The sequence below is a fragment of the Rattus norvegicus genome, chromosome 5 (genome assembly GCF_021556685.1).
Source record: "Rattus norvegicus strain SHRSP/BbbUtx chromosome 5, alternate assembly SHRSP_T2T, whole genome shotgun sequence".
Classification (NCBI taxonomy): domain Eukaryota; kingdom Metazoa; phylum Chordata; class Mammalia; order Rodentia; family Muridae; genus Rattus; species Rattus norvegicus.
In genome coordinates, this window is record NC_141538.1 from 140,093,733 (window position 1) to 140,107,053 (window position 13,321).

Here is a 13,321-nt window from a genome sequence, read left to right on the forward strand (position 1 = left end):
TCACTGGCTCAAAATACCACTTTTTAAATGCCACAATTTTAAAAGTACAAAATCATACATCTGAAAATAAAACTGAGAAATTTCAAACCTTTGAAATTAAGGATTATTAGTGTTTATGTAACTTAAAAGATATCCACCATAATGTGTGTGTATGTATGTATGTATGTATGTATGTATGTATGTATGTATGTATATATCTATATATGTATATATGGAGTTTCCCCCTCAGACTATAACATTGAGAAATAAAAAAATGGAAATACATACTAAGAAAAAAAACAGAAAGAATATAAGGAGGTTTCATATATGGAAATCATGAAACCCAGAAAGACTAGTTAGAGTAAAAGGGAAGTAATATTTGAAAAGATAATAAGTTTTCCAGCATGTGTAATAGAAACAAATACACACTGTAAGAATGAGGCATTATTATAACTGTAGAAAATGAAGGTCTGAGCTGGTAATCAGCAGGATGTCTTTAGAGTTAGCTGCAGCACGTTTCTCCACAGCAGCAGTTCAAGCCAAAGGCAATGTCTGTGTTTCAGTGTTCTACGTCATTGCCCTTGAAGTTGATATCCAACTACACTGTCATTTCAGAATGGAGGTTAAATCAGACTGTCAAACAAGCCAGTGCAGGTAGGGCCTAGCATAGCCATTGAGTATGTTTCAGGAAGAAAACAATTGAACCACAAAGTAAAAATGAGACTCAAGAACATTTGGTGAGGAAATGGGTTTGTTTTCATGTAGATTATATACACTCTAAGTATAATAACAAAGTGGTTAACTGGGAGTAAAGCAATATGGAAATTAATTATGTGTCCCTGTATAACCCAGAAGTAGTTAAACAGCTCTTCCATCGCCCAGGACTATATCTAAAGATGGGGTAGACTTTTATGTCGTTTACACAGTTAAATTCTTAAGGGAATCCACAAAAGACTAGAAATAGAATAACTTCTGAGTTGGTAGAGGAGAAAAGGGGGAGAAGTTTTAGTAGAGATGCTTTAAAATTTTTGAATTAGCTGTACGGTTAAAATCTTAAAGGAATTCAAACAGCTATAAATAGAATGTTAACTTCTCAGCCAGTGAAGAGAAAATGAAGGAAATGTAGTTCATTGACAAAAGTAAAAGAACCATAAATAAAATTAAATAGAAACATAGGCAGTAAGATAACTGTAATAACTTCAGATGAGCTTAGTGGAACCTGCTTGTAGTTGAAGTTTTCAGCTTTTGCTTGTAGTTGAAGTTTTCAGAGAGCTGAGACGGGAGAACCCCTTGAGCCCATGAGTTTGGGTCAAACTTGAGAAACATATCAAGACATCCTCTCAAAAACCAATTTAAGGAAATAAATATTCTGTTGCCAGTCATCATGAGAACTTTTTAATTACAACATACTATTTGCAATAGACATGTTTAAACATAATAACATAAAAATATTGGTAGTAGCCATTACACATGATAGCACACACCTTTAATCCCAGCATCCGGGAGGCAGACATAGGTGGTTCTCTATGAGTACAGCCTTCTTCTGCCTTCCTTCTCTGAGGGAACATCAAGAGGCCGCTAGTGGCGGTCTATTGTAAGCAGATGCAGCTTCTCTGATCAAGATAGTAGCTGTTTTGCTCAGAGATCCTCATTCTACCACACACAACAAAACTGGAAAACCTGCAATCAGCAAGAAATTGTTCCACGTATATCTCTCAGTGGTTGATAACTAAAGCAGGCAAAAATTCATATACCAATCAAGATCACTGATCAACTTTTAAAGCATCATTCATTCCTATAACTGTTTGATAATAAAAAAATTAAAATAACATTCATGGTAACAACGAGACCTAGAACAAGTATCCGTCAATAGCACGAGGGGCTGTTAAGATGGCTGAGCAGGTAAAGGCACTTGCTGCCAACCCTGCCAATCCGACTCTCATCCCTGGGACTCATGCGGTAGAAGAGATCAACTCTCATAATTTGTGCTTTAACGTCTGTACCATAGCAATACACTGTCACACATAGCCACACACAAAATAAATAAATGTAACAAAAAGTAAAGTATGATGCATTTATAGGGGAGATTTGAATTTTGTATAAAGGAGAAGTGGAAAGAGGTAATCATGTGCATAGATAAGGTTTAATGTTGTCAGTAAATAAGGGCTATTTCTTCCCAAATCAATCTATCAATGCATTGCAGTTCCTGTCAAAATCCAAGTAAGGGTTTCTTATCTTAACTTCAAAAGCCAATTAATTAATTTGAAAGATGAAGGAGAAAGAACAGCTGAAGATAATGCTGAAGACAAAGTAGAGGGCGCATCCAGCCAGGTACAGAGGAGGAGGAGGGAGAACAGAGTGGACAAAGAATTTATTTGTAGTTTGATCTGTGTAACTACCTCACAAATTAGAGATAGGGCTGAATATTTCCGTTTCTCATCTAGGAGCCACCATCACCTTCCCACAACTTCTTCAAAATGGGAATGAAGTTGGAAGCTGTGGACAGAAAGAACCCTCATTTCATCTGCCCAGCCACTATTGGAGAGGTCCGAGGCTCAGAGGTGCTGGTCACCTTTGATGGGTGGCGAGGCGCATTTGACTACTGGTGCCGCTTTGACTCCCGGGACATCTTTCCTGTGGGCTGGTGTTCTTTGACTGGAGATAACCTGCAGCCGCCTGGCACCAAAGGTAAAGAGCGACCTGTAGTTCCCTGAAACCAGACCTCAGATAATAAGGAAACCGCCCGGGTTTATTGTGCCAGTGTGTCTTTACTAGCATACTTCCCCGTAGGCTCCTTAGACAGACCAACGGCTTCCAGAGAATAATCACTAACAGTTCCAGAGCACGGTCAAATGCAGTCAGACATGAAATCTGGGGAAAAGTAAAAAATTCTCTCTTCTAAACATCCCAATTTATTCTCAGGCAACTCCTGCCTTTGCCCCTAACTCATTTAAAAGTTTGGAAGCATCATTCTCAGAACAAATATTCCCTCCAAGTCAGAATTGTGTAATGAGCCGGGAAACACTGTTGACAAAGTAGAACCTTTGGAATAAGGGAATCGAAGATAGGCCATACCTCTGCCTGTCACTAGCAGTTAACTCACCTCTAATCTCAAATTCTCACTTCTAAAAGAACACCTGCTTCAGAAAATTCTTGAGAAACACAAGTGAAAGCACATGAACAATATGCCAGCATCTGGTATAAAAGCAAGCTTCCAGACAATTTCTATCTTATTTCTGTGGCTGTTATGGCTATTGTCAGCTGTCCTTATTATCATTATTATTCTATTACCCGTGTTGTACTACTGCATCAGCAGTGTAATAACACCATCACTATCAAATCAACCACCACAAGCTCGGGAGTATATGTACCATATTACTAAGTGAGACATAGCAATGCTTCTGATAACAATAGTGGAGACCACTGACCCAAATCAACTACAGCAAGCCTTTGGTTATCCACGCACACAGGCTACCTCCCCTTAAAAGCGGGGTTCAAGAGATCAGCGTTGGACATGGGCGAGATGAGACTTTTTATGGCTGAGGAGTGGGGTGTTTGCAGTGGGGGATCTGGCAGGCAGGTAAATAGGAAGGGTTGCAAAGCAGAACATAAGCATGACAAGGTACCCGTGAGGCTCTGCCTCCTGAGACAGCGCCACAGCTGCCATTTCCTGGGACAGGCAGTGCAGAGCCCAATCCTCGAGAAACAGATTTAATCGTTAGCAGGAGTGAGCCTGGTTTGTCTTTACTATAAGATGGCGTCAAGCCCAAGATGGAGGCAGGCTGGTTCATCATATCCAAGAGAGATTTGGAGATAGATACTCAGCAGCAAAAATAATAACCCCATCATCTTAATTCTAAAGCATATTAGTGAGTCTGAAAGAATGGGAAACTACCCTATTGTTTCAGAATTTCTTTTCTAAACATTTATATAAAACATTCATTAGTTATCTATTTATTAGATGCCTAACTGTAAGCCAAGATGAGGATTCAGCAGTGATGCAAATGGATAGTCTTCCTACTTCATGGCATTTTTATTCTAGTTATGTGAGACAGATGTAAATATTTGTAATAAATGAGAGAATACGGTTATTTCAGTGGCTAGAGCTGTCACAAGTTCAGTGTTAGAAGTACCATAGCATGAGCAAGGTCCTGGCTTCAGTCTTCAACCCAGACAAAGAAGGTCCTATTTTAAATGTATATTTTGAAAAAAATCTTAACATAAATATACATTCGTGGTACCATTGCTGTCATTGAAACAATGTATACGTCTATCATCCCCCAAATTTATTTGTGGAGATTTTTTTTCAGGAATGTTTGTAAAGTTTTCAATTGCTACCTGGGGGGATAAGAAGAAGCCACATAGGGAAAGAGAATACAAGCATACAGACAGAACCACTGACACGGTGCTGTAATAACATACATGGGCCAGATGAAGATGTTCTTAATAGAGTGTGTAGGCTGAGGGGGAAGGGTGAGTACAAAGGTACTGTAGAGTATGTAGGCAGTCAGTGGCCTGATCATGTGGGCTTTATAAGCCTGAGGGGCAATTTCGCACTTTGTTCTAAATTAATTGGGGAACCACATAGGGATATCAATGTTTTCAAATTGTTGTCTAAAACTATTCTAGGTTGCATTCATAACCACCGTGGGATACATGCAGCCTGGCTACAGGTCAGATGTGCCTACAAGGAATACAGAGATTTGAGCCATTGTTTGAAATTACTTTCTGAAATATAAAAGAACACTAACAGCTCAGCAATAGAAAAGATAAATAACCCGATTTTAATATAGGCAGGGTGTCCATTAGCAAATGGACACACACACACACATATAATATATATTTTGGGGGTGTCAGATGAGGAAAATTCGAGGGGAGGTAATAAGGAAAATGTGGCAATAATGTAATACCTGCAACACAAAAACAGAAGGTGTGGCTATCTGTAAGGGATAAGGAAACCGGCAGGAGGGGATGTGGGAATGCTGTGGGGGACGGGATGAATAAAAACAAAGTATAATTACAGACATGAATGAAAATGCTATACTTGAACGATTACTGTGTGTGCTGACTATAATTATAAACAGGCACATTATTCGGGTAGCTGTTCCCCCAGAGAATATATGCAAATGGCCAGTCAGACCTAGGAAGGTGCTTGGCCTCACTCATCCTTAGGGAATGCGAACCACTGTGCAGGGCCCTCACACCCACTCATAGTTGTAATCAGCACATGCATGGGGTGAGGATTGTAGAAGAAGTACAACTGGACTCTTCATTCATACCCTGCTGGCAGGGTTGTAAAATGCTGCCAACACACTAGAAAACAAGCTCCAGCAGCTGAATGGAGTTACTGTACCACCCAGAAGTCCACTCACAGGTATATACTCCCCAAACAGAAAAGACCTTTCTGTAAAACGTGAGTGTCTTAGCAGCACCGTTCATTACAGCCCAAAAGTTGAAACAACTTTAATGTTCACCAGCCAAGGAACAGGTACATTTCAGTACATTCACTTAATAAAATATTACTTGGCAACAAAGAAGGGATGAGTGGCTGACTGCTACAGCACACTGTGCCGTATAGTTGTGTTAAGTGAAATGAGAATGCCTGAGTCTCAATTAGTGGTGCTGAAGTAGAGAGATCTTGAACCAAGGTGAGGAGAAACAGGCTTTTTAATCCCAGGAAAGTGCCACTCTTCTATGTGCTGCAAGAAACACATGTCCTAGATCAGTGTAAGAAATTTATTGCCATCCCCCAGCTTACAAGGCTCTGGGAAACAGCAAATGCCTTGGCACTGGTAGTGGAATCATTTTTGTTTACTTAAAGCTAAAACCAGACACGTGCTGTTCTCCAGGCACTGTTCAGAAGTAGGGAGACTGATTTCATACCTTCTTGTCTAGAAAGTTCTGTCTGTTACTGGAAAATCTAGACCTGTCAGGCAGGCCACTGAGCCAAAAGAGCTGGAAGGCTGTATTTAGCCATTACCAGCCACACATCCTTTCTGACTGCATCCTTGCTGAGAAGCATGACTTACTGTGGCTGGTGCTTCCAGAGGAGCAGGCTGGCAGCTGGCTGCTCTCAGGCGTCTTTCAGAAAGCCATAGACTTTATGTCAATGGCAGGTGACCAGAAAGACCAGCTCAGAGCAGAGACCTTCTTCCACAGCATTTCCAACATTATCATTCCTCTTCCTCCAATAATGCTTCTGTCCCCTCCCTCCACATGCCTCAGTAGGTCCCAGAGTGAGAGATTTCTTGAGCTTCCTGCCCTGGCTAGGAAGCAGCTGACACGATATGGAAGGAATGTGATTATGCAATCCATTCACAGAACAAGGTGTTTTCTGTCAGTTCTGTCTGTTCCCTTTCTGATTATAATGTCTCTTCCATCTTTCTGCCTTCTGCTTATTAGAATGCAATGTTTAGAAATTGAAAGTAAAATAGGAATGATTCTTGTTGTGGTAAGAGAAAGTTATGTTTATTTAATGTTCTTTCACACATACTGTTTCATTGTATTTCCCTTTAACTCTAAATTAGGCATAAGTATTTTCAGGTACATTTTACTTATGAGAAAACTGAAGCTTAAAATAACGTGGTATGTGATGTATGAGGCTACAGGGAGAGACAGCTATCAGGCCAGTACACTGAGCCACACTGCCCTTATACATCATCCCCACACATCACCCCATACTCTGAATTCTTCTCCACAGGCCTGTACCGTTCAAAGCGCCATTTGAGATCCTAGATTTGAGCTTCCAGGTCCTGGTAGGAAATAGGAAAGAGACAGTATTTATACTAACAGAACTCTAAAGTAGGTTCTAAGCTCAGTGAGACCACACACCTACTTTGTCTTTAAGCAAATAATTCTGAATGAGAGAGGCTTCACTAGAGCTTTGAAGAGCCTTAGTCTCTAGACGTCCCATGTGTTACTGATCTGGGAACAGGTAGCAAGTGAATCATGACTTTGTCCCTTTGATTCTAGACAGTCAGCTCCCCTACTGCTCATCTCTGCCTGTGCAGAAAGAATCCCACACGCTGTCCACAGCCTCTCCTGTCCGTCACTAAGCAGGCATAAACCTGTTAGCTCCGAAACTTGCGGCACCAGCTCCCACATAGGCAACTCATTCAGGTTTCTTGATTATTGGAGGCAATGACTTTTTTTTTTTTTTTAGCTTATCATTTTTAAGTAACACAAAACTAAAATAGTGCATGCTTTATTTTTTTAACATAAAAAGTAATAGAAAGAATTCATTCCACATGACATACTATGATGGTAATCAGGCCTTGAGTCATCGTAAGTCATGTAACTTCCCCTTGCTTTGATTTGATACGAATTTAAATATTAAGAGGAAGAAAACAAATATACCCTACATTATACTCACTTTTATTTAAAAATCAGTATATTGCTATCCTGGATTATACCACATATTATTCTGTTAATTGGGATGGTCTGCTCCAGTCCAGTGTCCAGTAGAGATAGCAGCCTGGAGCACACCTGATGACATCCACGGTTAGCAAGACTTCTTTTCATACCTCAAAACCCATTCCCTGTGACACACTTCCTCCAGCAAGGCAACACCTACCTCAACAGGACCACACCTAATCTTTGCAATCCTTTCAAATAGCACCACTCCCTAATGAGTAAGCATTCAAATATATAAGCCTATTAGTTAGGGCCATTCTTAGTCAAACCATCAGACAATACCACACTCTCTTCCAGATTCTGAGACACAAATGGAGTTGACTAAAATATAATCCTAGACTACAGATAAGAAAGAATAGAGATAAGACCCGGACAGCTGAAGTAAACTTCAGGTCATGACTAACTTGTTCTTATTTGCTGGATTAAGGGGACCCTGTCTTTAAAGGTCACAGTTTTGAGAGTAGGAAGACTAGTTATAACTTCAGAGGACCAAATGTGCCAAGGAACCTTAACCTAGGTAAGAGAGAGGATATGGAAAGATGTAAATTAAGGAACAACTAAAGAACACCTGAAGAATAGAAGAGAGGGGAAACAGATGAGCAGAGGTGCAGAATTTTGTTGTTGGTGGTGGTTTCTTATTTTATTTTCTGTGTTTGAGTAGTTTGTATATATGTATGTCTGCGCACCATGTGCATGCCTAGTGCCAGTCAGGGCCAGAAGACAGCATCAGATATCAAGAACTGGTATTACAGATAGCTGTGAGCCTCTGTGTAGGTGCTGGGACATGAACCTGGGTCTTGCAGAAGAGCAACCAGTGCTCTTAACCACTGAGCTAGTGTGGTAGCTTTGTAAGACAGGGTCTCACTCTATAGCCCCAGCTGGCCTGTAACCCACTACGCAGACCGGGGTGTCCCCAGAACTTGCAACCATTTTCTTGCTTCCTATGGGCAAGATACAGATTACACCATTCTACCTGGCTCCCAGGGTTTAAAACAATTAAAAGAGGAGGAGGAGGAGGAAGGAGAGTGAGAAGGACGAGAAGACGGGAGAAGACAGAAAAAAGATTGACTATCTAAATTTTAAGGGGAAGAATAGAGATGAGATTAAAGAAGAGAAAGGCACATGTAGTGCAAAGCTTCCTTCCCTTAGTGGCCATTTGACAGACCTGGGTCTTTACCCTATAAGCCTGTTGAATGATTGTAAATGGCAAAGTTACAGGTGAGATTCATTTTCAGGAGAACCATCCTGGTAGCACAAGATGATGTTCAGAACTGTCACATGAATAACCATGGTTATTGAGTGATTTTGTTGGTGAGATAGATTGTACTACTATTTGATTCCATTTCAGTTTATGCTCATGTGATATCATTATTCTAAGATTATTCACTGGATTAAAAATGGCAGTACTAATATTTACTAAAGTTGTATGAGCAGATTAAAAGCTATTTTAACTAGTTTTCTTTTCTAATTTTGGAAACTTGATGGGCCAGCACTTAGAATGGCACACACCACCTCTGTGTTCATAAATACTTGTACACCTCCATACCTGGACCACATCCTGCTTCTGCTCAGCTTCCATTTCTAAAAAGTTACAAGGTACTGTCTCTTTGGGAAGCTTCCGATAGCTAGGATGCTTCTCTGGGTCTCATAAGGAAGCATTCAGTAGCCATGCCAAAAAGAAAAAAAAAAGGTATGTGAATTTTGATTAATGAGTAAATTCATTGATACCCTCGATGAGAACATTTGTTTTTCTCTTTTTCTCTTTTTTTATCCCTCATTTTTTATAGTTCCAACACCTGGCACATCATAGCTAATAAACTAGTGTCTTCACCATTTCCCTAAACTGATTTACTATTTTCTTGTTCAGTTCACACAAAACACATGTCTCAGTTAGGATTTTGCTGCTGTGATCAGACACCAGGACCAAGGGAACTCTTAGGAGGACAACATTTAACTGGGGCTGGCTTACAGGTTTAGAGGTTCAGTCCACTATCATCAGAGTAGGCATGTGGCAGCATCCAGGCAGGCAGGGTGCAAGAGGAGCTGAGGTCTACATCTTCATCTGAAGGAAGCCAGGAACAGACTCAGCATCCTAGGAGGAGCTAGGAGGGTCTCCAAGCCCACCGCACAGTGACGTACTTCCTCCAACAAGGCCACACCTTCTAATAGCGCCACTCCCTGTACCAAGCATTCACTAACCATACACTGTAGTCATTATTCCATCTCTGGTCTTGTGATCGCTTCACACCTTGACCTTTATTCATACATCTCCCCAACATGTGTAGAGCATCTCCTGTTAGCAGTGTGAGGCTCAGTGGAGGTTTTCGAAAGTGTCTACTCTAAAGGTAGATTGGAATTTGAAATGAAAATGTAGGTTTGTAGGTTCAAAACACTATAATAAGTGGCCTACTATGTGATACTTTGACCTAAATTAAAATGCCCAGGCATCGCGGCACATTCAGTCATGAAGTATTCAAATTTGATCAGGATGCTTCACCACAGTGTTCTATCATGATGCCTCTCAGAGTAGCCTGGATGGACTTGGCCAAATAGGCTAGCAGACCAACAGATCTCTTTCTGGGCTGCTCATTCTAATGTATATAACTTCAGTCAGCTAAGTCTGTCATATCTTTGAGGTTGTAAGCTAGAGGCTTTAAAGTTGACTTATGACGCCATCATGTATGATTTTTAGTTATCTTTCTACGTCCTCACTTAGAAGTCTCTGGGAAAACATGGTGTCTTTGTAGTTGTAAAGAACCTTTCCCCAGGCAACAGAGATGAGAGTTGGTAGTACAAAAAGATGCATGCATAGAGTGCTGACTGGTGAGCTGACTGGAAGCAGCGAACATCCGGGCTTTATTAAGAAAACTAAAGCAAGAGTAATAGAGTTTCAGCTTTGGTAACACAGGTAAGCTGAGCAAAGCTAATAGAGAATATAGCTTCTATAGCACTGTCTCCAGAGCAGTGAGAGGCAACTGTCGGCCAGATAGCTTTTCCCCACTTCAGTCGTTCCCATTACATGCATGCACACACACACAACCAAATTGTGTTACATTTTATTTATCTGTTTCTAGTTCCATATGCTCTGTTATTACTGTAGAGAAGATAAAATTAGCAATAACTCATAAATCATTTATTACTGTATAGAGGCATGCTTAATTTCTTATCATCATGCTTCACTTTTATGCTCCATTGTTTCTTTTTAAAAATGGTATGTTAAACACATTTAGACATGCTCTTCTATGCTGCATATTAGAGCCTTAAGTTAGGGTCACAAAAATATAAGACTGTCAAAGAAACAGAATATTTTTAAGAATCTTGGCTGCATACAGGCCAAATATTCTTACTTTTAAAAACGTATCTTTTATGTTTAGCAAAAAATCTTGTTATTAAAACCAACCAGAAAACAGTATCCAAGTGGCATTTTGGCTGCTTTTAACATGTAGGTCTAAGAGGTCAGCATTATATACAGCATACAGATACAATGTTCATAACTCCAATTATTGCAAGCCAGAATCAAAATGGGTTGGGTTTTTTTTTTGCCTGTTTTCTACTATTCTTATATGTATGCTATTGTTCTAAAACAGGATTATCTGGAGTTGTGACTATGAAGTTCAAGAGTATTCCCTTGGGAAGAAAATGTGCCTAAATGTGTGCTTAGCTTCTATATTCACTCTTCTATATTATATTCTAAATGTCACTTTATGAAGCTTATTAAGACATTTAGGGTTACTGTTGAGAGGCAGTCACAGAGTCCTGTAATTTTGTTGGTTTGAATGTTTGTCCTTCTCTTTCTTCCCTTTTCACCTTGAAGTTTGCTGATTAACTGAGCAGGCCAAGTTTAATTTTTTTTCCTACTTCTCAAATGATGATCTATTTCTGTTCATATTCTCAGTACTATTGAATTTTCAAACTAAAAATATTTTAACTTAATTCTACCATAACAAAAATTTGCAGAAATACAAAGAATTTCCCTACATCCTTAAACAGGATTTCCCCAGAGTTAGTGTTGCAGCCATGTTGCATCAGAGTCTGAGTATATAATGAACATTTTTCTTGATACCTCCGTCTCATCACTGAATATGGTAATTTTAATTATTTGATTCAGGCTATGCCTACCATGTTCCTTTACCACAGAGTTTTTTTCCTCTTGTAATTAATTGTCTTGTGGGGAAATACCGAGAGATTATAAATGTCCTGCTTTTCTTTTTTCATTATTTTTTCTTAATTTTTTAGTTAGCATACAGACATTGGGTTCCATTATGACATTTTTATGTGTATACATTATGGTACTTTAAACCTTAAGTTTAAATCTAGATGCCCACATGCAAAGGGAATATGCAATATTTGTTTTTCTCCAAATATCTCATTTTTAATCAAATTTTTATCCTATAATACCAGCATATTTGGTAATCTTGACTGAATCAATTATTTCCTAATTTAGTTTTCAGATTTTCTAATTTTATTCATATTCATTAACTGAAACGATCCCCACAGGAAAGTTAAGTTATTGACAACTATGCTGAGCCAATTAAAGGTTTTCAGCTCTCTATCAATGGCCAGACGAAGAGCCGGCTCAGACTCTGGAAAGTCTTGTGCTGCCCAAGCTTAGGGGTTCACAGCTTTCAACATCCGTGCTGAAGGGGAATTAGGGGATGGACTTGCAGGGGTGGGGGTGGCTGGTAACATATAATTCTTTTGTAAAGGTCAGCGGCTACCTCCTAGTCCCTATGTAATACATTTGGGCTATGGCCAAGATCATGGACAATCCCAGGAGCATGGCCAAGGCAAATGTGGCTGTTAGGGGTAGAAGCTGACCAGTGACCAAGCAGACAGGAATAAGGTTAGGATAGTATGGTGTCACTTTAGTTATTTCATTAACCTGGACTATGTACCCTAGTCCACCTTCACCTTAGTTAGTTAGTTGGTTACATCAGTGTGAACTCATGGGTTCTTACTTTATTTAACTAGTTATACTTTGCAACTTTCATCTGTTGAGATGTTCAGACTGTCCACTGTTGGTAAGTGAAAGCCTCTTATAATGTCCGATGTGTTCTTGGAGCATGGCTCCATCCTTCTTCCAGTAATCTCATTACTTTCTGACCAAGGCGTCCAGGCCGCCTGATATTCTCCACACCCACTGGATTGTTGTGCAAAATTCTACCGGTAGTTTTGAGGCTGCTCCTCTAGAGTCACACTGGGTTGTTTTATATTGTATTGTTCCAATGTAGATCCTTGACAGCTTTAATACCACTTACCACATTCTCAAAAATTAATAAGGCCACGTTAATTAGCACACAATTGCTGCCCCCAGGGCTTCCATGCTGAGGAAGTTGTGATGGTGAGAGCAGTCCTAGCTGTTGGCACAAGTATGGGGTGCACTGCCTCAGCAGTCAGGAGCAGAAGATCAAGCTGGTGCTCACTGGCTCTCTCCCTTCTGTTCAGAGAAAGATCTCTTCTATGCTGTGCTATGAACAGAGTACTAAAGAACCATGTCCAGCTCTACCACCTTAACTCTGATGAAGCTGGCCCTCTTCATTTGTTCGAGGAGACACTGCCAGTCTTCACAAGAGTTGCTTTAAGGCCAAGTGAAAGCCCAGGCGTATAAGACTTACATACTGTGGACTAAGGGTTGGATTCTTTCCACCTTAGTAGCACTGCAGTGTGTTGGAATATACTTATGTCCTTCATCCTTCTCTGATATAAGACAATCATTAAAGTGGTTAATCATCTACATCTAGAAAAGTGAGAAAAGATTGTGTTTAAATGACAAATTCAAGGTCATATCATAAGGGACAAAACTAGAATTAGGTCTCTGGCCCCTTGATATCATCTTTTTTTGTCAACCAGGATAATTAAGTTAGAACGTGCAAGGCAGATTGGGGCTTTCTAATGAGAAGAACCTCCAGATCTCTCCCCAGGTTAGCTT

The 13,321-nt window shown here is 39.9% G+C and overlaps 2 protein-coding genes across 49 annotated transcripts in view; one reads left to right on the forward strand and one right to left on the reverse strand.

Moving 5' to 3' along the window:
• The window catches only part of Scmh1 (Scm polycomb group protein homolog 1), a 124,621-nt gene that overhangs the window by 76,587 nt on the left and 34,713 nt on the right, over window positions 1–13,321 (forward strand). For all 45 annotated transcript variants that reach the window (XR_015619859.1, XR_015619861.1, XR_015619862.1 and 42 more), the window contains one exon: window positions 2,424–2,667. Coding sequence is in view for 32 of the 45 variants with exons in the window: in XM_087549916.1 (XP_087406042.1) it covers window positions 2,424–2,667 (244 nt within the window). In the remaining 13 variants the exon portion in view is untranslated. The remainder of the gene's footprint in view (window positions 1–2,423; window positions 2,668–13,321) is intronic.
• Window positions 1,361–13,321, reverse strand: part of Ctps1 (CTP synthase 1) — an 84,943-nt gene continuing 72,982 nt past the window's right edge. For 2 of the 4 annotated variants that reach the window (XM_087549285.1, XM_087549283.1), the window contains exon 19: window positions 6,424–6,731. The gene's annotated coding sequence lies outside the window, so the exon portion shown is untranslated. Of the gene's footprint in view, window positions 1,660–6,423; window positions 6,732–9,361; window positions 9,455–13,321 lie in introns of those variants that run through there. The other 2 variants (XR_015619741.1, XR_015619740.1) reach the window with 2 other exon arrangements.